The 22,188-nt window shown below is 45.4% G+C and overlaps 1 protein-coding gene across 1 annotated transcript in view; it reads left to right on the top strand.

Moving 5' to 3' along the window:
- LOC124775710 (tektin-1) overlaps positions 1-22,188 on the top strand; it is a 176,819-nt gene that overhangs the window by 22,719 nt on the left and 131,912 nt on the right. Inside the window, exon 4 of the mRNA XM_047250537.1 lies at positions 11,686-11,992. Within this exon, the coding sequence (XP_047106493.1) occupies positions 11,686-11,992 (307 nt within the window). The remainder of the gene's footprint in view (positions 1-11,685; positions 11,993-22,188) is intronic.

Here is a 22,188-nt window from a genome sequence, read left to right as displayed (position 1 = left end):
GGAGAATCTAGTCCAGTACCTATGCAGGGGCACCACGTGCAGGAGTCAGCTTCACCCCCATGTCTCTTAATGATGTATTTTTATATTTATAGTTTTACAAATAGGGTGCCCAGCAATCCTCACGTTGCATACAGAGAAATTGAATACCTGAAAGTGAGGTGGTAAATTCCAACTTACAACATGATGTATAATGTATTTATATTACACAAACAGAAACTGAAAAAATTGTGTTCAAAAATTAGGTATCTTGCCACTATGCTCAAAATTTGAAAAATTGGTATTTTTTGAGGTGCTGTAGCGCCTTAGATATTGGGAGTAGAAAAAAATGGCAAGAATCAAATTTGTAGAGAATTTTGTGCTCTTTAAAAAAGAAAATAGACGTTAAAGCGATAGGAGCAAATGAAACTGAGATATTTTGAAAAAACTGAAAAAATCCGAAATTTTCGAAGTTTTTTGACTGCAGAAAGTTTTCCCAAGCGAAATTTTGTTGGCAAAACACGGCTTTCTAATCTTTCCAACCATATGAACGAGTTGAAAAAATAAACTCTTCTACCCCACCTTTTGCAAGGTATATCTACTATTTGACTGGACAAGCATGGGACATACCATTTTGGAAATTTTTAGGGAATTCAATATTGCAAGATCTAAAGTGTCACGATTGTGCCAAGAATACCAAATTTCAAGCCCTACATATCACTATGGACAGTGCAGTGGCCAATGGCTTTCACTTAATGATCAAAAGTAGCGGCATTTGTGTAGAGTTGTCAGTGTTAACAGACAAGTGGCACTGCCTGAAATAACTGCAGAAATCAATGTGGGATGTATGAGAAACATATATGTTAGGACAGTGCAGTGAAATGTGGCATTAATGGGCTATGGCAGCAGATGACTGATGCAAGTGCCTTTACTAGCAGCACAACATCACCTGTAGTTCTGCTCCTGGGCTTGTGACCATATTGCGTGGACCATAGCCGATTGGAAAACTGTGACCTGGTCAGCTGAGTCTTGATTTCAATTGGTAAGCGATGATGGTAGGGTTGAAGTGTGGCACAGATCCCACAAAGCCATGACCCAAGTTGTCAACAAGGCTCTGTGCAAGCTGGTAGTGGCTCTGTAATGGTGTCTGCTGTGTTTACATGCAATGGACAGGGTTCTCTGGTCCAACTGAACCAATCATTGACTGGAAATGGTTATCTTTGGCTACTTGGAGACTAGTTGCAGCCATTCATAGACTTCATGTTCCTAAACAAAGATGTCATGTTACTGGATGATATTTGTTCACAATTGGTTTGAAGAACATTCTGTACAATTTTTGTGAATGATTTGGCCACGTGACACGAATCCTATCAAATATTTATGGGACATAATCAAGAGTTCAGTTCATGCAAAACATCCTGCAGTGGCAACACTTTGCAATTATGGACAGCTATAGAGGCAGCATGGCTCAGTGTTTCTGCAGGGGACTTCCATTGATTTGTTGAGTTCATGCCACATCAAGCTGTTTCAATATGCCAGGCAAAAGGAGGTCCAGCACAATATTAGGCAGTATCCCATGACTTTTATCTCCTCAGTGCATGTATGTCCAAAACCACTGGATGGATTTCAACCAATCTTTGTACACATGTTACATACTAGTTACTTACTATTTGGAAAAAAACGTACTGTGGCGGGAAGAACCAGCAACCTCCTATTGGAGCGAGAATGGGGGGGGGGGGGAGGAGAAGGGCAGACAGAGGGCAAAGGAGGAGACAGACACAAATTGGGGTGGGGGAGAAGGACATGGACAGAGAGAAGAGAGAGGAGGAGATGGACAGAGAAAGGAAAGAGAAGGAGATGGGGAGAAAGGGAGAGGAGGAGTTTAGCAGAGTGAGGATGGTAAAGCTGAAGGACAGAGACAGGGTGGAGGAGGAGATGTACAGAGACAGGATGGAGAAAGAATGGACAGAGAAAGGAAAGAGGAGGAGATTGACAAAGAAAATAAAGAGGAGGAGATTGACAAAGAAAATAAAGAGGAGGAGATAGACAGAGAGAGGGTGGAGGTGGAGATGGAAAGCAAGAGAGGGAGAATATGAGATGGACAGAGAAAATAAAGAGGAGGAGATGGAAAGAGAGTGGGGGAGGAGGAGATGAACAGTGAGAGGGTAGAGGTGGAGATGGAGAGCGAGAGAGGGAAAATATGAGATGGACAGAGCGAGTGGGAAGGAGGAGTTGGACGGAGAAAAGAGGTTGGAGAAGATGGACAGAAGGGAAGGAGCAGATGGGCAAAGAGAGGGAGGAGGAGCAAGACTGTAAAGAAGGGGAGGATCAGATGGGCAGACAGAGGGGCAGGAGGATATGGAAAGAGATGGGGGATGAGGAGATGAACTAGTAGTAGAATGGAGTGTATACAAACTTGTCAGTGCTGGGTTCTCGGTTAGTTACTACAATAGTTTGAGCCTCAAATACGACTGTAGCTCTTTAATCAACTTATAAACTGGGGAATCTTGTTCCACTCATACCAGTCCTGCATATGTTCTCATCCCATCTTTGCTACTCACATGCCCAAGTAACCTACTTCTTCCAAAGCAAAATGACACTTTTCTGTACATAGCACCAGATATGCAGCCCACAACCTCTGAGATATCTCTTTCAGTAGTTGCCTATTTTTCTCCATGTCTTTTGAGAATACAGTTATATTATCCAGGTAGATTAGACATTGGTGAGGGTTTGATCCCCTCAATACTTTGTCCAACAAGCTCCAAAATGTTGCAGGAGCATTCTTCAACCTGTGTGGCATCCTCCAGTACTGATAATGACCCCAGGTTCCTGGCAATGCTCTCTGAAGTCTGTCCTACAGAACTACCACCAACTGATGGAATTCACTTCTTAAATTCATTTTTAGAAATACTGGCTCTGTCCCAAGTTATCGATTATCTCCGTTATGTTGGGTACGGGGTATGCATCTGCCACTGTCTCATTATTAAGGTGATGGTAATCACAGCAGAATCTGCACTTCTTAGAAATGTCTGTAGGCGCAGTCACAATATTTGCTTCTCCAAGGACTATTGCCCTCTTCTATTATTCCATCAGCCAACTGCTGGTTAATAAACTCCATAACCAGTTGTAGATATCAAGGTATCTAATAGAGTTTTCAGTACACTGGTGTTTCATTTGTGGGAATTAGGTGCTGTGTTATGGACATTGCTGGCAATGGACCCCGAGGAAAAAACAAGTCTTCGAACTCCAACTATAATTCCCCTGTTTGCACTCTCTCCACCCCATGTAGATGCTCCATGTTCTTACATAATGCAGTCTTATCAGCAGCCAGTCGGTGCTCACGGTATACAGCCTCTGTACACCAATCCTTCTCCTCCAGAACATCTAAACTTGCTACTAACATCCCCTTCATCAACTTCACTTCTTTGGCACCAAAATTATGGAGATTTATGCCTTCCTGCCACCTCTCTAGCACACAGTCATGTGACTCAAGCCTCAGTGTATTAGTACACAATTTTATCAGATTGCCCAGTATGATAGACTCGCCCAACAGCAGCTCTACACTGGCAACAGCCTTCCCTTAGCTAAAATGTTTTTTTCATTAAGTTCTGCTACACATTGCCAAAGGTCAATTTTGTCATGATGTTGATACAAAAAGTCTAACCCTAGGATCATGCTGCAACCCTTGCTTATATGAGGCACTATTTACACATTCTGCTTAAACTGCACTGACTCCAACTGAATACCTACCCTCCACTGACCCCAATGGCCTTGTATCATTACCTCCCACCCCATGCAACCTATAGTGTGATGGTTTCTATCTCCTCTGACCCACTCGCTGTGTACAGGGATAGGTGCATGTGCCCCTACATCCTACAAAAACTTATACTTCTTGTCCCTTATAACATCTATTACTGCACATTCCACCTCTGCATACATACTTGTTGCTTCTAACAAGGAACCCCTTGAGTGCTAGGTGGCAAGTTCAGCCTTTAGGAAGGCTCATTTGAAAGTATCGAGTTAACAATTACAAAAGGAAAAATATTAGCTGCTAATGACTCACCATGTGCATCAGGAGGGCGACAGAAAATGAGTGCTTTGGAGGTGAGGGTATTAACCTTCTGTGGGATGTATGCATTACACTTCACAATATGGACATAATTGACACTCAAGAAATATTCTAAACAAACAATTAACATGCAGCATGAGCACTGAATGAAAAATGGTATGCCACAGTGTTCAAAAAGTTTCGCACCATCAAGATCGAAGGTGAACCTATAAACTGTGCAGGACATTCAGCTAGGTATCCACTTTTAAAGAATGCATATAGAATCATACTGGTGTAATGAGGTGATGAGAACTGATGGAATGCAATGGCATGCATCCAAATGTGAAACAGTCTGTCATGGAGCTTATCATGAAACTGGCTATCCCTTAAGGCATAGTACGATAATAAGTGGTTCATAGGCATGGAAAAACGCGACATCCAGAGGCTGAATTTGTCTAGTTCCAGGTGGTGTGAACTGTAATGTCTCACACTTTTCAGGATGGATAGTTAGCTCTAAAGGTGTATAATTTTTATAAGCAGACCAGGAATCAAGGAAAAGCAAGTTGGGCTTCTTTCTGATGAAACAACTATTGTTGTAGATATAATGCAAAGTTTGCTTTGTTTATCATTGCCATTGCTCTGCTTTGTATCAACACCACTAGCACTGTACCACTGTTGTGAGTCACTTGTCAACTAAGCAGTTCAACTATGCTCTGTAGCCCCATGCTGTGCTCACCATTGGATACCTTCTGACCCCTGTCGCCATTAGCAGCCAATATTTTGGTTGCATGGTGGACAATAGTGTGGCATCGAATGCTGTAAACATCATTGGCCTTTTGCTACCTTGCACTCAAAGGGTTCCTTGTAAGTCTAATGTGAACATCTTTTGGCAGGCCTTGGGTTCCCCCTTGTGTTTAATAGCTGCTTATTTCTTCCCTGACCACATCTATCACAGTTGTCAAAATTCCATTGCTGACACATATGAACTCTCCCCCACTGAAACTAGCCGCACTGCCTCTGCACATGCATTGCCCATTCACATTTGTAACTTCTTACATTAGTGGAGAACATGCCACGTCTATCACATACACCTGTTGACATAGCAATCTCATGACATTCCATTGATAACTTAGCAGAATTGAACCATTTGGAGCACATGGGTGTAGCCTTCTTGACATATCATGTGATAAGCCTCTTAGGAAAGTGTTGATTGCTCTTTGTTCGGCTTCCTGCAGCAAAATTTTATTTCATTCATTATTCTTCCCCACCTCATGTGTACCCACATCCACTTTTCTCATCCCGTCAGCAAAATCTTTATTGTTTCCCGATGCCTCATTGCAGTGGTAATCAATCACTCCAAGGGAACATAGCACAGTTTTGTTTCTTATGCCTCTGCAGAAGGTCCCTCTTCACTTGTTCATGTTTCACTGCATTCCTCAACGCCTCTCTTCATCTTACAGAGGTTTTCACGTCTTCCAATAGATGTAATTTTTCCACCTGTAATAACTGCTGATGTCATCATGTTCTCCACCAATGATACCACATCCACATCCTTCTGGAAAAGGCAATGATTAGGCTAGCGGCAGCTGGATCTACCTCACTCTTGTTACTGTTTGTCATCCTGAGCTGCATTTTGCCCCCATAACTTCATGTTATCTGTGACAGCTGTGTTACATTTTCCATAAAAAGACATACTGCCCCACATCTCTTGACTCTGCTACTGTGACACCTTTTGCCCACAGTTACCCACAGTACACACATCAAAAATATGCAAAAATTCAGACTAAAAATTACCAATAAATTACACTTTACACCTTATTAACCATCTAGACTCCCTACATTGCCACATAATGTGATCATAACAGTGGCACATCAAACAAGTTACTACCACTGACTCTGTGCACAGTGCAGTATGCCCAATGAGACTACACTGTGCGCATGTAAGAGGCACCAAGTATTGCTCCTTGCAGTTACCCTGACATGCAAACGATCAGCCAGTTTCTCTGCCCTTAACAAAGTAACCTTTAAGTTATGGTGACACTCTGACCTAGATCCCATGTCTGTCACACATACCAAAAACAACCAACAGTTCTTTCACCCACGTCACTGTGTTGACACTGCAGGCCATTGTCCGCATATCAATCTGCATGAATGATGAACCATCTGCTGCCCACTGAAGATGGTCCTCCTATGTCTGGCATCAACTGTAGCTAACCCAAGAGGTGGTGGGTAGTTCCAGTTCAGGATGGTGGACAATGAAATGCTGGTGCGGGATTGCAGGCTGGTGATGCCCCAGAGAGACTCGGCTGTCAAAATTAACGCTTTTTTTTAAATAATACATCATGTTTTTTCAGAGCAGGGTGATACCACAACCTCCACTGCACACGAAGAAGGCTGTGTGACCTAATAGATGACAGCCAGTGTCCAGCCAGCTGGTTGCAACACACGTGCCCAGCTTTGCTTAAGCCTGTGCTCAGAATGAGACCCATGACTCCGTTGTGTGAGTTGCACCACAAGCGCCTTACATCAGCAGTACTTAATGCTGATCTTGCTACTGTAGCTCGGCAATGAATGGGTCCACCCTAGCAGTGATGGTGGAAGACGACTGCTGTGCATGGGATATGACCCACCGTCCCCTGGGCAGGAGTCTGCTTTGTGGGGATGGCCTTCTGCACCACAGCACTAAGTCTGGGAATGGACTAAGTATAGGAAATAGGTACCATGACAAGAAACAACCTATGACTGCTGCTGGCTGCTCCGTGTTGATCTCCTCTTATGGTGTAACCCCCACATCTTGGTAGAACTGCTGGGCTGCAAATGATGCTGCTGCCAAAATGCAGCTGCTTATACAAAACTGTTACGCCACTCACAGACGGCCGGTGGTAGCGCTAGCAGTGAAGTGCACATAAAGTGTGTCGGGGGAAACGGAAAAAGGTGCAGAAGTGATCGTAATGTGGAAACTGAAAGATTTATCTGATGTCCAAAAGGGCATCATCATTGGCTTCCGGACCAAGGGTGGCAGCACTTCCGAAACGGCTAAGTTTTTAAACTGTTTGCGTGTCTCTGTTCTTAAAATATTCTGTACATGGCAGAAACCAGCGCTGTGTGGTGCACCACGGGCTAACGATGACAGGTATGAACAACGGCTGTGGCGATGTGTACAGGCGAGCAGACGTGTAGCTATTGAGTAACTAACCATGCAGATGAACCAAGCAGTTACCAACAGTGTCTGCTCAACCACTGTTCAGCGAAAGGTGCTGCATATGGGCCTCTGCAGCAGATGCCTTCTCTGCGCGATGGCGATGGCGATGGAAATACTATCGACGACAGTGCTGCCAAAGCAGCCTTCCGAAATTCCTTCACGAAAGAAGACGAAGTAAAAATTCCAAAATTCGAATCAAGAACAGCTGGCAACATAAGTAACTTAGAAGTAGATATTCTCGGAGTAGTGAAGTAACTTAAATCGCTTAATAATAGCAAGCCTTCCAGTCCAGACTGTATACGAGTTACGTTCCCTTGAGAGTATGCTTATGCACCAGCTCCATGCTTAACAATCATACATAACCGTTCGCTCGACGAAAGATCCGTGCCTAAAGACTGGAAAGTTGCACAGGTCACATCAATATTTAACATAGGTAACAGGAATAATCACCTACATTACAAGCCCATATCATTAACGTCGATATGCAGCAGCATTTTGGAACATATTTAGTGTTCGAACGTTACGAATTATCTCGAAAAAAAAACCGGTCTATTGGCACACAGTCGATACGGATTTAGAAAACTTCGTTCTTGTGGAACGCAACTAGCTCTTTACTCACACGAAGTGTTGAGTTCTATTGGCAAGGTACTTCAAATTCATTCCGTATTTCTAGATTTCCACAAGGCTTTTGACACTGTACCACATAAGCGGTTCGTAGTGAAATTGCGTGCTTATGGAATTTTGTGTCATTTATGTGACTGGATTTGTGATTTCCTGTCAGAGAGATCACAGTTCGTAGCAATTGACGGATAGTCATAGAGTAAAACAGAAGTGATTTCTAGCATTTCCCAAGCTAGTGTTATAGGACCTTTGCTGTTCCTTATCTATATAAACGATTTGGGACACAATCTGAGGAGCCGTCTTAGGTTTTTTGCAGATGACGATGTCGTTTATCGACTAATAAAGTCATCAGAAGATCAAAAGAGATTCCAAAACGATTTAGAAAAGATATCGGTATGGTGCGAAAATTGGCAATTGACCCTAAGTAATGAAAAGGTCATCTATATGAGTGCTAAAAGGAATCCCTTAAACTTCGGTTACAGGATAAGTCAGTCAAATCTAAAGGCCGTAAATTCAAGAAAATACCTAGGAATTACGAACAGCTTAAACTGGAAGGAACACAAAGAAAATGTTGTGGAGATGGCTGACCACAGTCTGCGTTTTACTTGCAGGACACTTAGAGAATGTAACTGATCTACTAAAGAGACTGCTGCGTACACTACACTTGTCCGCCCTCTTTTGGAATACTGGTGCGCGCTCTTTGATCCTTACCAGTTAGGATTAACGAAGTACATCGAGAAAATTGAAAGAAAAGCAGCACATTTTGTACTATCGCGGAAGAGGAGAGAGACTGTGACTGACATGATACAGGATTTGGGGTGGACATTATTAAAACAGGCGTTTATCGTCGCGGCGGGATATTCTGGCGAAATTTGAATCACAAACCTCCTCCGAATGTGAAAATATTTTGTTGACGCCGACCTACGTAGGGAGAAACGATCACCGTAATAAAATAAGGGAAATCAGAGCTCGCACGGGGAAGGTATAGGCGTTCGTTTTTTCCGCGCGCAGTTGTAGATTGGAATAACAGAAAATTATTGTGAAAGTAGTGTGATGAGCCCTCTGCGAGGCACTTAGGTGTAATTTTCAGGGTAACCATGTAGATGCAGATGTGATGTACCCACGTTAACTGCCGTTCATCGGCAACGAAGACTGGAATTTGCTCGCCGATATCACAATTGAACGTCCACCGACTGCGGACAGGTGGCCTTTTGAGGTGAATCACGTTTCATGCTCCATTGGACAGATGGCTATTGGCGTGCATGGGTGAAACATCTGAACGCAGACGCCCTGCAACAACTGTCGGAAAGATCCAGGCCAGAGAGTATTCTCGTCATTCCAGAAGGCGCAATGGAGCAAACAGATATGCGTTTATCCTTGAGGACAATATCCACCCTTACATGCAGTTTGTTTTTCATCGACATAATGGCATTTGTTATTGTTGTGGTCTTCAGTCCTGAGACTGGTTTGATGCAGCTCTCCATGCTACCGTATCCTGTGCAAGCTTCTTCATCTCCCCGTACCTACTACAACCTACATCCTTCTGAATCTGCTTAGTGTATTCATCTCTTGGTCTCCCTCTACGATTTTTACCTTCCACGGTGCCCTCCAATACTACATTGGTGATCCCTTGATGCCTCAGAACATGTCCTACCAACTGATCCCTTCTTCTTGTCAAGTTGTGCCACAAACTCCCCTTCTCCCCAATTCTACTCAATACCTCCTCATTAGCTATGTGATCTACACATCTAATCTTCTACATTCTTCTGTATCACCACATTTCGAAAGCTTCTATTCTCTTCTTGTCCAAACTATTTATAGTCCACGTTTCACTTCCATACATGACTACACTCCATACAAATACTTTCAGGAAAGACTTCCTGTCACTTAAATCTATACTCGATGTTAACAAATTTCTCTTCTTCAGAAACGCTTTCCTTGCCGTTGCCAGTCTACATTTTATATCCTCTCTACTTCGACCATCATCAGTTATTTTGCTCCCCAAATAGCAAAACTCCTTTACTACTTTAAGGGTCTCATTTCCTAATCTAATTCCCTCAGCATCACCCGATTTAATTCGACAACAGTCCATTATCCTCGTTTTATTTTTATTGATGTTCATCTTATATCCTCCTTTGAAGACACTGTCCATTCCGTTCAGCTGCTCTTCTAGGTCCTTTGCTGTCTCTGATAGAATTACAATGTCATCGGCGAACCTCAAAGTTTTTATTTCTTCTCCATGGATTTTAATACCTACTCCGAATTTTTCTTTTGTTTCCTTCACTGCTTGCTCAATATACAGATTGAATAACATAGGGGATAGGCTACAACCCTGTCTCACTCCCTTCCCAACCACTGCTTCCCTTTCATGCCCCTCGATTCTTATATCAGCCATCTGGTTTCTGTACAAATTGTAAATAGCCTTTCGCTCCCTGTATTTTATCCCTGCCACCTTCAGAATTTGAAAGAGAGTGTTCCAGTCAACATTGTCAAAAGCTTTCTCTAAGTCTACAAATGGCATCTATCAGCAGGATAATGCAACGTGTCACACCTCACAGTGTACGTGCAAGGTTCGAAGAGCACCGAGACGATTTTACTGTTCTCCCCTGGCTACCAGACTCTCCGGATTTAAACCCAGTCGAGAATTTGTGGGACCGCCTCAACTGGGCTGTTCGCGGTTTGGATCCTGAACCGAGAAAGCCAGTGCAGCTAACCATGGCGCTAGGGTTGTCATGGTTCCACATCCCTGTCGGTACCTTCCAAAACTCTATGGACTTTTCCTGCACGTCTCGTGGCAGTCCGCGCTGATGAAGTTGGTTATTCAGGCTTTTTTGACAGGTGGTCACATTAATGTGTCTGGACAATGTAGGAAGACGAGGCATAGGAGAACTGCATCTACATCTACATTTACACTCCGCAAGCCACCCAACGGTGTGTGGCCGGGGGCACTTTACGTGCCACTGTCATTACCTCCCTTTACTGTTCCAGTCGCGTATGGTTCGCGGGAAGAACGACTGCCGGAAAGCCTCCGTGCGCGCTCAAATCTCTCTAATTTTACATTCGTGATCTCCTCGGGAGGTATAAGTAGGGGGAAGCTATATATTCGATACCTCATCCAGAAACGCTCCCTCTCGAAAGCTGGACAGCAAGCTACACCGCGATGCAGAGCGCCTCTGTTGCAGACTCTGCCACTTTTTGAGTTTGCTAAACATCTCCGTAACGCTATCACGTTTACCAAATAACCCTGTGACGAAACGCACCGTTCTTCTTTGGATCTTCTTTATCTCCTCTGTCAACCCGACCTGGTACGGATCGCACATTGATGAGCAGTACTCAAGTATAGGTCGAATGAGTGTTTTGTAAGCCACCTCCTTTGTTGATGGACTACATTTTCTAAGGACTCTCCCAATGAATCTTAACCTGGCACCCGCCTTACCAACAACTAATTTTATATGATCATTCCACTTCAAATCGTTCCGTACGCATACTCCCAGATATTTTACAGAAGTAACTGCTACCAGTGTTTGTTCCGCTATCATACAATCATACAATAAAGGATCCTTCTTTCTGCGTATTCGCAATACATTACATTTGTCTATGTTAAGGGTCAGTTGCCACTAACGTATGTTTCCAGGTTAATTTTTAAACTATCTATGTTTCTTGCTTCCATCTCCGCTTCATCTCCCAGTAATTGTGCCGCCTGTATGTCTGCAGCCTCGGCGGGGCCATACGACGCCACACTCTAGTTACAGCCCCGTCGGCATGTCAGACGCGTAATCTAAGAGACGGTATAGCGATGTCAGTTGCTGTACGCGCGCCGGTGGTGACTGGCCGGCAGGTCGGACACGGCGACGCGCCAGTGCATGGAGCGGTCGGCGGCGACGACGGACGCGTCGCAGCGGGCGTCCACGGAGCAGCTGCGGGCGCGCGCGCACTCGCTGCACTGCGCGCTGGGCGAGCTGTCGCGCGCGGCCGATGCGGCGGCCGGCGAGCTGTCGCAGCTGCTGGCGACGCGCCGCCGCCTGCGCGCCGCCCTCGACGCCCTGCGGCTGCCCGCCTGCATCGTCGCCGAGTGCCTCGACCGCCGCAGGGACCGGCCCGGCGCCGAGCTCGTCGCCGACTGCGCCGACCGCGAACTGCGCAAGGTCTTACACCTCTTCCTACTGTTGTTGTTGTTGTTGTCGAGAGACTGGTTTCATGCAGCTCTCCATGCTACTCTGTCCTGTGCAAGCTTCTTCATCTCCCAGTATCTACTGCAACCTACATCCTTCTGAATCTCTTTAGTGTATTCATCTCTTGGTCTCCCTATACGATTTTTACCCTCCACGCTGCCCTCCGATACTAACTTGGTGATCCCTGGATGCCTCAGAACATGTCCTTCCAACCGATCCCTTCTTCTAGTCAAGTTGTGCCACAAATTTCTCTTCTCCCCAATTCTATTCAATACCTCCTCATTAGTTATGTGATCTACCCATCTAAGCCCGCTCAGTTGGCCGTGCGGTCTAACGCACGGCTTTCCGGGCAGGAAGGTGCGCCTGGTCCCCGGCACGAATCCGACTGGCGGAGCTGTGTCGAGGTCCGGTGAACCGGCTAGTCTGTGGACGGTTTTTAGGCGGTTTTCCATCTGCCTCGGCGAATGCGGGCTGGTTCCCCTTATTCCGCCTCAGCTACACTATGTCAGTGATTGCTGCGCAAATAAGTACTCCACGTACGCGTACACCACCTTTACTCTACCACACAAACATATGGGTTACACTCGTCTGGTGTGAGACATTCCCTGGGGGGTCCACTGGGGGCCGAACTGCAGCGAGCCAGGGTGGCCGAGCGGTTCTAGGCCCTACAGTCTGGAACAACGCGACGGCTACGGTCGCAGGTTCGAATCCTGCCTCGGGCATGGATGTGTGTGATGTCCGTAGGTTAGTTAGGTTTAAGTAGTTCTAGGGGACTGATGACCTCAGAAGTTAAGTCCCATAGTGCTCAGAGCCATTTGAACCATTTTTGAACCGAACTGCACAATAACCCTGGGCTCAGTGTGGGGCAGCAGAGGGGTGATATGGGCTGCGGTAGTCGTCTTGGGGTTGTGGACCACTGTGTCTGCGGTGGAGACAGAGCCCCTCCTTCGTTTCTAGGTCCCCGATTAACATACAATACAATACAATACCCAACTAATCTTCAGCATTCTTCTGTAGCACCGCATTTCGAAAGCTTCTATTCTCTTCTTGGGCAAACTATTTATCATCCACGTTTCACTTCCATACATGGATACACTCCATACAAATACTTTCAGAAACGACTTCCTGACACTTAAATCTATACTTGATGTTAACAAATTTCTCTTCTTCAGAAACGCTTTCCTTGTCATTTCTTCCTACAGCGCCCGCAAAATGCCTTCGCTATAGTCCGATCCACAAACGATGGTGGTTCGCGCATGTCGAGGCACGGACGACATTTGACATTGTTGACGATTCCAAGCGCCAGTTGCGGCATGCGCATGCGCGTGCTTTTCGCTTGAAGGACGTGTATATCCTGCAAATTATGTTTCTCACTTGCTTATGTAGATTTGTCTGCTGCCACCACAACCAGCGATGACAGCTCTCGACAAATTAAACAGAAATTCACTGAAGAACTTGCTACGATCACGTTTAATGCTCGCATTAGCTGTGGCTTACTGAGCAGAGCGCTCAGAACAGTACTGAACGCTCATTGGCTGTCGGAGTATGTGTGACGTAGGTGCGCAGAACATGCCTAAACTCGACCGCCATCGTTCGTGACTCCAACTATAAAACTATTGATGTGCGCAGTTGGCTGGAGAATAATGGCGAGAGTGTTTTTGGGGATGGGGGGGGGGGGGGGGGGGCTCACAGCGCTGGAGGGGAAGTGCCGTTGTAAACTGAAGCCTACGCTTACGCTCACATTTTTTGTAAATATTAAGTGGGGCCCCTCCATGCCCACACATGTATGGTGGCCATTCAGAAAGATATACTGTCACCTCTGCTGTCGTTAGTATCAAAAAAGAATTCCGCCGAAAACTCAGCGATTTCTTTTCCCATGGCTTGTTATACACTTGTAACTTTCAGAGAAGCGCCATGAGTGGCCAATTTTGAGTAAAGCCTACATATCTCTCTGGTTGCCAAGTCAAAATTTGCTTCTTTTGCCAAAACACAGAGGAGTTCACACTGTTTCACCTCACTAACACATTGTGCAGATACAGCAGCAAGAGAACTATTAAACAACGGTTTGTCAAGTGAGCTACTGAGAAAAAGTAAGGTCAGCATCTTATGAAAAAGCGCATCCTCAGTACAAAAATAAACGTGTAATGACTTGACTTATGTTGCTCCAAAACCCGTAGCATTTCTCGTTTCACCAGCTATTGATGACACTTAAAAATTACGTTCTTACACAGGAAAAGTCTGTATTTAGTGGAATAACACGGCAAATAATGAAGTTTTGCGTAATAACCATACAGTGAATGTGTGCAATAATTTACAAAATCTCATTTCGATATCTCAAAACGTTTATGAAATATGAGGAATGTTTTGGGTATTTCACTCGGGCTTTATCGCTGGCGTGGAGCGATCGCAAGTGAGTGCGCTACGTCAGATCAATTGTCTCAAAATTGGTGAGAGATAGATATCGCTGACCAAGTCTAAAGAAAAACTCAGTATGTTAGCTAAATTTCATACGCAACAACATATTATGTAATATGCACCAAACGTAAAATCGTACCGACCTTTATTTTTCATTGCACACTTTTCCGAATTTCGCCCAGTGACTTACTTTCGCGTAAATACCACAATACCGATGATCGTTAATGAAATGATGGGCGATCAAAATGAACGTGACATACAAAGCTATAAGTAAAACAAAAATGAATTTTTTTTTATCAAATAGCTTGTGTAAAATAGTTTGAGAAAGATTGCAGGGCGCGCACCTCGATTGTGTCATTGCTGACCGGCCAAAAGGTGGAAAACACTTATCGGCCTCCCCTTCCAAACAAATGAATGAACTTGGCTGGCGCTTTGAACGAAAACGGGTCACTGCGCATTGGCAACCGTTTCCTGCGCCAGCTATACGGGAGCGACTTTCTCGTCCCATTTGGCTGCTCCTGTTGTGTACGACTTGGTACACAATTGTAAGGAGAGGTGGGCTACGGAGTGATGCCGCAGCTGTCGCAGGAAAGCTGGATAGGAGCAGAAATGATTAGTGAACAAGTTAACGCAACACACAGAAGATTAACTTAAATTGTCTTCCTCTAAGTCTATGAAGGCTCATTGCAGAAAAATGCAGCTCTCAGTGTCAACAAGGTACGCCCCCGGTAGCTGAGTGGTCAGCGTGACTGAATGTCAGCCCTAAGGGCCCAGGTTCCATTTCCGGCTCGGTCACAGATTTTCTTCGCTCAGGGACTGGGTGTTGCGTTGTCCTAATCATCATCATTTCATCCCCATCGACGCGCAAGTCGCCGAAGTGGCTTCCAATCGAAAGACTTGCACCCGGCGAACGGTCTACCCAACGGGAGGTCCTAGTCACACGACATTTATATTTAGTGTCAACAAGGATGAGGCTCTCTGTACTAAATCCCGAACCACGGTGTCATAGCGAAGAGGCTCCAAGTGCAAGTGGGGCTGGGTGGCTGCTGTCAGCCATCCTTTACTGCGGCTGCAGAGGGAGCTCGTAGTCCAGAGCGGCTGTGGGCGTGGCTCAGCACGTGTGCTCCATTGGGTCTGCCGGATCCTGCACGACCACTATTGGCATCTCACAGAAACATGCAGTTCCGTTGCTAACCCAAAGACACCAGTAGGACAGCATCGATATTTGATTCCACAACTCGTGCCAAGTGAGTCTACTGCACCGCCCTTTTGTTTTGTTTTTGTACCAATTCTTGACTGTTCCAGGTGATTGTTTATTGTTTACAAGTCAGCACCAAAACTACATGTTTTGTGAGAGCTGTCTGCTGTGCAGTTTCACGTCTGAACGACGAAAGTGAGATACTGAGGAACCATCCTCTTCATGAAAAAGTCTAAATACACTCCTGGAAATGGAAAAAAGAACACATTGACACCGGTGTGTCAGACCCACCATACTTGCTCCGGACACTGCGAGAGGGCTGTACAAGCAATGATCACACGCACGGCACAGCGGACACACCAGGAACCGCGGTGTTGGCCGTCGAATGGCGCTAGCTGCGCAGCATTTGTGCACCGCCGCCGTCAGTGTCAGCCAGTTTGCCGTGGCATACGGAGCTCCATCGCAGTCTTTAACACTGGTAGCATGCCGCGACAGCGTGGACGTGAACCGTATGTGCAGTTGATGGACTTTGAGCGAGGGCGTATAGTGGGCATGCGGGAGGCCGGGTGGACGTACCGCCGAATTGCTCAACACGTGGGGCGTGAGGTCTCCACAGTACATCGATGTTGTCGCCAGTGGGCGGCGGAAGGTGCACGTGCCCGTCGACCTGGGACCGGACCGCAGCGACGCACGGATGCACGCCAAGACCGTAGGATCCTACGCAGTGCCGTAGGGGACCGCACTGCCACTTCCCAGCAAATTAGGGACACTGTTACTCCTGGGGTATCGGCGAGGACCATTCGCAACCGTCTCCATGAAGCTGGGCTACGGTCCCGCACACCGTTAGGCCGTCTTCCGCTCACGCCCCAACATCGTGCAGCCCGCCTCCAGTGGTGTCGCGACAGGCGTGAATGGAGGGACGAATGGAGACGTGTCGTCTTCAGCGATGAGAGTCGCTTCTGCCTTGGTGCCAATGATGGTCGTATGCGTGTTTGGCGCCGTGCAGGTGAGCGCCACAATCAGGACTGCATACGACCGAGGCACACAGGGCCAACACCCGGCATCATGGTGTGGGGAGCGATCTCTTACACTGGCCGTACACCACTGGTGATCGTCGAGGGGACACTGAATAGTGCACGGTACATCCAAACCGTCATCGAACCCATCGTTCTACCATTCCTAGACCGGCAAGGGAACTTGCTGTTCCAACAGGACGATGCACGTCCGCATGTATCCCGTGCCACCCAACGTGCTCTAGAAGGTGTAAGTCAACTACCCTGGCCAGGAAGATCTCCGGATCTGTCCCCCATTGAGCATGTTTGGGACTGGATGAAGCGTCGTCTCACGCGGTCTGCACGTCCAGCACGAACGCTGGTCCAACTGAGGCGCCAGGTGGAAATGGCATGGCAAGTCGTTCCTCAGGACTACATCCAGCATCTCTACGATCGTCTCCATGGGAGAATAGCAGCCTGCATTGCTGCGAAAGGTGGATATACACTGTACTAGTGCCGACATTGTGCATGCTCTGTTGCCTGTGTCTATGTGCCTGTGGTTCTGTCAGTGTGATCATGTGATGTATCTGACCCCAGGAATGTGTCAATAAAGTTTCCCCTTCCTGAGACAATGAATTCACGGTGTTCTTATTTCAATTTCCAGGAGTGTATATTACAAGAATGTAGGAAGAAGAAATACAGAGGGGTCCAAAAAAATGTATCCACTGTATAAAAGTCCATAACTTGCAAACTAATTGACGGAGTTGTCTCATTTTTTGTGAAAGTGTAGCTTAAAGTCCAACTTAAAGATATCACTGTAGGTGTTCGAAATGGTCACCATTAACATCCACACACAAACGATGCCGCCGAACTGCAGCACGATTTACTGACTGCAACGTGTTCAGTTGGATATTTGCACATGAATGTACGATGGACTCTCGAAGTTCATCCAAGTGCGTGGCTTTTGTCAATAAACGACGTCCTTTAGTGTTTCCCCACAGGTAAAAGTCCAGAGGAGCTAGGTCTGGGGAACGTGGTGAATACTCCACAGCACCTCTACGGCCTATCCATCTTCCTGGTAGATTTTCGGCGAGATACGCCCTAACACGATTTTGGTAGTGGGCTAGGGCACGATCTTGTTGAAAGTAAACTCTTCCGTTTTCATACAAGTCTCGGATGGCAGGTAAAATTGATGTCTGAAGCTTCTAAAGGTACACCTCACCGGTGACTGTGCCGTCAAAGAAGAATGGCCCAATCAAGCCCCGGTAAGACAACCCACACCACACATTTACAGCTGGCAAATTCATGGCTTTGCCTAAATGGACGTTCGGATTTTCGGCGGCCCAGCAGATGCAATTGTGGCGATTTACTGTACCATTGAATTTGAACTGTGCCTCATCAGACCACACAATCATCTCTGCAAACTCTTCATCGTTGCGCACCATGTTAGTAAACCACTCGCAGTACTCCATTCTACGATCTGGGTCGTCCTCGTTCATTGCGCGTAGCAATCGTGGGATGTAGCACTTTCACTTTGCTGTCTTCAAAATTCATCGAACACTTGAGCGACTCACTCCAGTTTCACGGGCACACTGTCTCACAGACTTCCGTGGTGAGCGAGCGAATTGTTGTAACACACGACGGGAGTTAGCTGGACTTGTTACTGTTACAGGTCGTCCAGATCGCTGTTTGTGTACACCTTTAACACACCCTTCGGCTTCAAATTTCTCTCGAATGCAACGAATTGTTAAACGTGTCGGTGGCTCTGTTTGATACTCATTTCACCATTGCCGTTGAACCTCGTTAATGTTTTCGTACTTAAAATACCACTTCAAAACACTTTCTTTCATCGAATGTAAGCCTTGCGCCAGCCATGTTTACTCGAGTAACTAGTGTAACTAAGAACAAAACATTGACTATCTGGCGACTGTCATCTGACAAAACAAAACAACGCAATACAACGCTTGTGTGGCGATTGTCGGAACTACAAACTATATTACACTTCCAAAGATGAGACAACTCCGTCGATTAGTTTGCCAGTTAAGGACTTTTAAACAGTGGATACATTTTTTGGACCCCTCTGTAGAATTTATGAATGACAAAAGCAAGTTTCAGGATGGTTGGTCTTGACAAAGAGTTATACAGTAAATTCTCCACACTCCTCAGAACTAGAAGAATGGCAAAAGTGTCGTCTAAACATTCCAAAATAACTCCGTTTAGCTGCTCGATAAAGTACATACCTTCAAATACATCCACCAATATTTAGAAGGCATTAATGAATTTACTTCATTGTTTGTATCTTGTTTTCTTTCTACACTGTGCAGCATCATTAAAGGATCACTTTTTTGAAACCCTGTAAATGTCTCCCATTGTGACGCTTAAGTTTGAAGTTTGGCTCAAAAGCACGTACAGCCTTCCTCTGTAATGGAGAAAAAGTGTGGCACCGTGCGGCTTCACCCTCGGGCTCCGCGAAGTTTCAAACACGAAAGTGTCGACATATGCGAAAAAAAGGCCACAACTAAGAAGTTCATGTAAGCTGAAAGGTGGTTAATGATGTCACGAAATTTCATCACAATTCTGTCCAACGCCAACGTGGACATGTCACACGATGAGAACGTCGTTACAACCCCTCTTACCGACATTTCACTCTTTCTTTTGACGTCTTTACGATGGAGGTCAGGACCATGACACTCGGCGTTGAAACCACGCGGTATTCTTACGAGTGGGCGAGGAAAACATTTCAGATTCACCGCCGCTCAGAATTGACGCGAGAAAGCCTTTCCCTGGGGCGTTGATTCCCACACATTTCGTGGTTGCAACTCAATGACCAGTATGAAGATATTCTTGACAACGTTTGACGCTGCTGACATCCTCGGGAGCTTCAACCCTTCTCTATGGACAGCGTACGGCTGCATCCCCATTGAATGTGATCGCAACTCTTGGAAATGGAGTACGACTGCCCGTGTACAGGTTGGAACAAGTAAGGACTGTTCAAAACCATTTGACGAAATTTGAACGGTGATCTGAAGCACCAAAGGGTGCTTTTGCTTTTTCAACCCTCCTGTTTTCCGACCACCTGTAGTACGATTACGTGGGAGTTCAACATTAGCATGTGCGTCAATAAAACAGCTAAGGTTTCTTGTAAGATCCACCAGTTCGGCAATACCCTCGGTGCCACACACGCAACTTTGTTGAGCGTGTTACAAATGCACGTGTCGGAAACTTCGATACCAATTCAAACTGGCTTTAGCGCTTGAAACTAGGGAAATTTCACTCATTGGGTGTCAGAAGGGTTGACTGAACCTCAGGCGCTGGAGTAGTAGCAACGCTAATTTCTGAAGGCATATTTCCAATTTTCTGTAGTCAAAAAACTGTAAATTTCGGACATTTTTCAGTTTTAAAAAAAATCTTAGTTTTTCATGCTCCTAGCACTTTAATGTCTACTTCCTTAACTTTTTTCTGCACCTCAATACCAAGGGGCCTACAGTTCGTCAAAAAATATCAATTTCTCAAATTTTGTGCAAAATAGTAGAACACCTAGTTTTTGAGGTCTTTTACTTTCTGTTTATGTAGTAGAAATATATGTTATATATTGGTATTGCACATCTCACTTTTCGGCGTTCAGTTACTCCATGCGCAATTTGTTGATTTTTGGACGTCCATCTACTGTGATTCATACATTACTAGTCGAAGTTAAGCTCCAGGGCATTTCAAAAAATGGTTGAAATGACTCTGAGCACTATTGGACTTAACATCTGAGGTCATCAGTCCCCTAAAACTAAGAACTACTTAAACCTAACTAACCTAAGGACATTACACACATCCATGCCCGAAGCAGGATTCTAACCTGCGACCGTAGCGGTCACGCGGTTCCAGACTGAAGCGCCCTGAAGCGCCTAGAACCGCTCAGCCACAACGGCCAGCCGGTGGGGGTGGGGGGGGGGGAGGGGGGGCATTTCAACCCTGGCTCATGCACAACTATAAAACTACATCTTTTGTTCATTATGTTATAAAGGGTGATTCAGCTGCCACTACCAATCTATTTTATACGACCTGCATTATGTCTGTATCAGAAATGGTACCCAGACAGGTGACAACCATGTAATCAATGTAAGCTCCTCTCAGAACTTCGGACGACTGTTAGCAAACGGAATCGGACGGTAAAAAATACAATTGAGGATTGCTTATGAGATACACAGTATTTTTGTACAAAGATATACCTTACCTCCGCCATACGTATCCAAGTGTCTCCAGTCTTCCTTTGTGCACTTAGTGATGTAGCGATATAGGTTTTTAATGTCTATGTAAGTTTATTTCGTTTATAGTACTTAATCTTTCGTAAATGGTTCAGAAACGGTGTTTAACCACCGGAAAAAACGAAATTAACAGGAGATGTCAAAATCCCCAGTGTGGAAGTAATAACTTTGTGGCGTATACAGCAATGAAAAGTTAATATACAGACTGATTCAGCTGCCCCTACCAATGTCGTTTTATGCAACCCCACATTACAGAACAATGTTGTTGACCAGTTCCCTCTGGAGATGTGAAGCACATTTTCAAAATATCGCAGAAGTACTCGAAATCTTCTTAGACCTATTGTACAAATTTTGTTACAAAACTGTTTTAACACATTAATCCGTCGAGTCATATATTAATCTTTTCGTTGGGTTGTATCCCGAAAGGTTGCCACTTCCACGCTTCCCATTTTGATATCTTAACGAAATAAACTTAGAGAGACATCCAAAACCCAATTGACTACACCGCTATTTACATAAAGAAAGATTGGAGACGCTTGGACAAGTATGGCAGAAGTAAGGTGTATCTTGGCCCAAAAATACCCTGTATTTCTTGGCCAGTCCTCCCTTGTACTTTTTACAGTATGATTCTGTTTGCTAATAGTCACCCAAATCTCTGAGAGGGAAATTATATCGATTGTGTGGCTGCCGCTTGTCTGGATACCGTTCCTGATTCATCCACACCGCGGGTTACATAAAACGGATTGGTAGGAGTAGCGGATTTGCCCTGTTCATTGTATTAAATAACCAGCGACAGAAAACTGAATTATTATTAGCTGAAATAGGCAAACTTAGGCATGTAGCTAATTATACTACACTACTGGCCATTAAAATTGATGCATCACGAAGATGACGTACTAAAAACGCGATATTTAACCGACAGGAAGAAGATACTGTGAGATGCAAATGATTAGCTTTTCAGAGCATTCACACAAGGTTGGCGCCGGTGGCGACACCTACAAGTGCTGACATGAGGAAAGTTTCCAACCGATTTCTCATACATAAACAGCAGTTGACCGGCGTTACCTGGTGAAAAGTTGTTGTGATGCCTCGTGTAAAGAGGAGAAATGCGTACCATCACGTTTCCGACTTTGATAAAGGTCGGATTGTAGCTTATCGCGACTGCGGTTTATCGTATGGCGAGATTGCTGCTCGCGTTGGTCGAGATCCAATGACTGTTAGCAGAATATGGAATCGGTGGGTTCAGGAGGATAATACGGAACGCCGTGCTGGATCCCAACGGCCTCGTATCACTAGCAGTCGAGATGA

The sequence above is a fragment of the Schistocerca piceifrons genome, chromosome 2, assembly GCF_021461385.2.
Source record: "Schistocerca piceifrons isolate TAMUIC-IGC-003096 chromosome 2, iqSchPice1.1, whole genome shotgun sequence".
Classification (NCBI taxonomy): Eukaryota; Metazoa; Arthropoda; class Insecta; order Orthoptera; family Acrididae; genus Schistocerca; species Schistocerca piceifrons.
The sequence above is the reverse complement of the archived record's forward strand: the minus strand, read 5'-3'. Positions and strand labels throughout refer to the sequence as shown.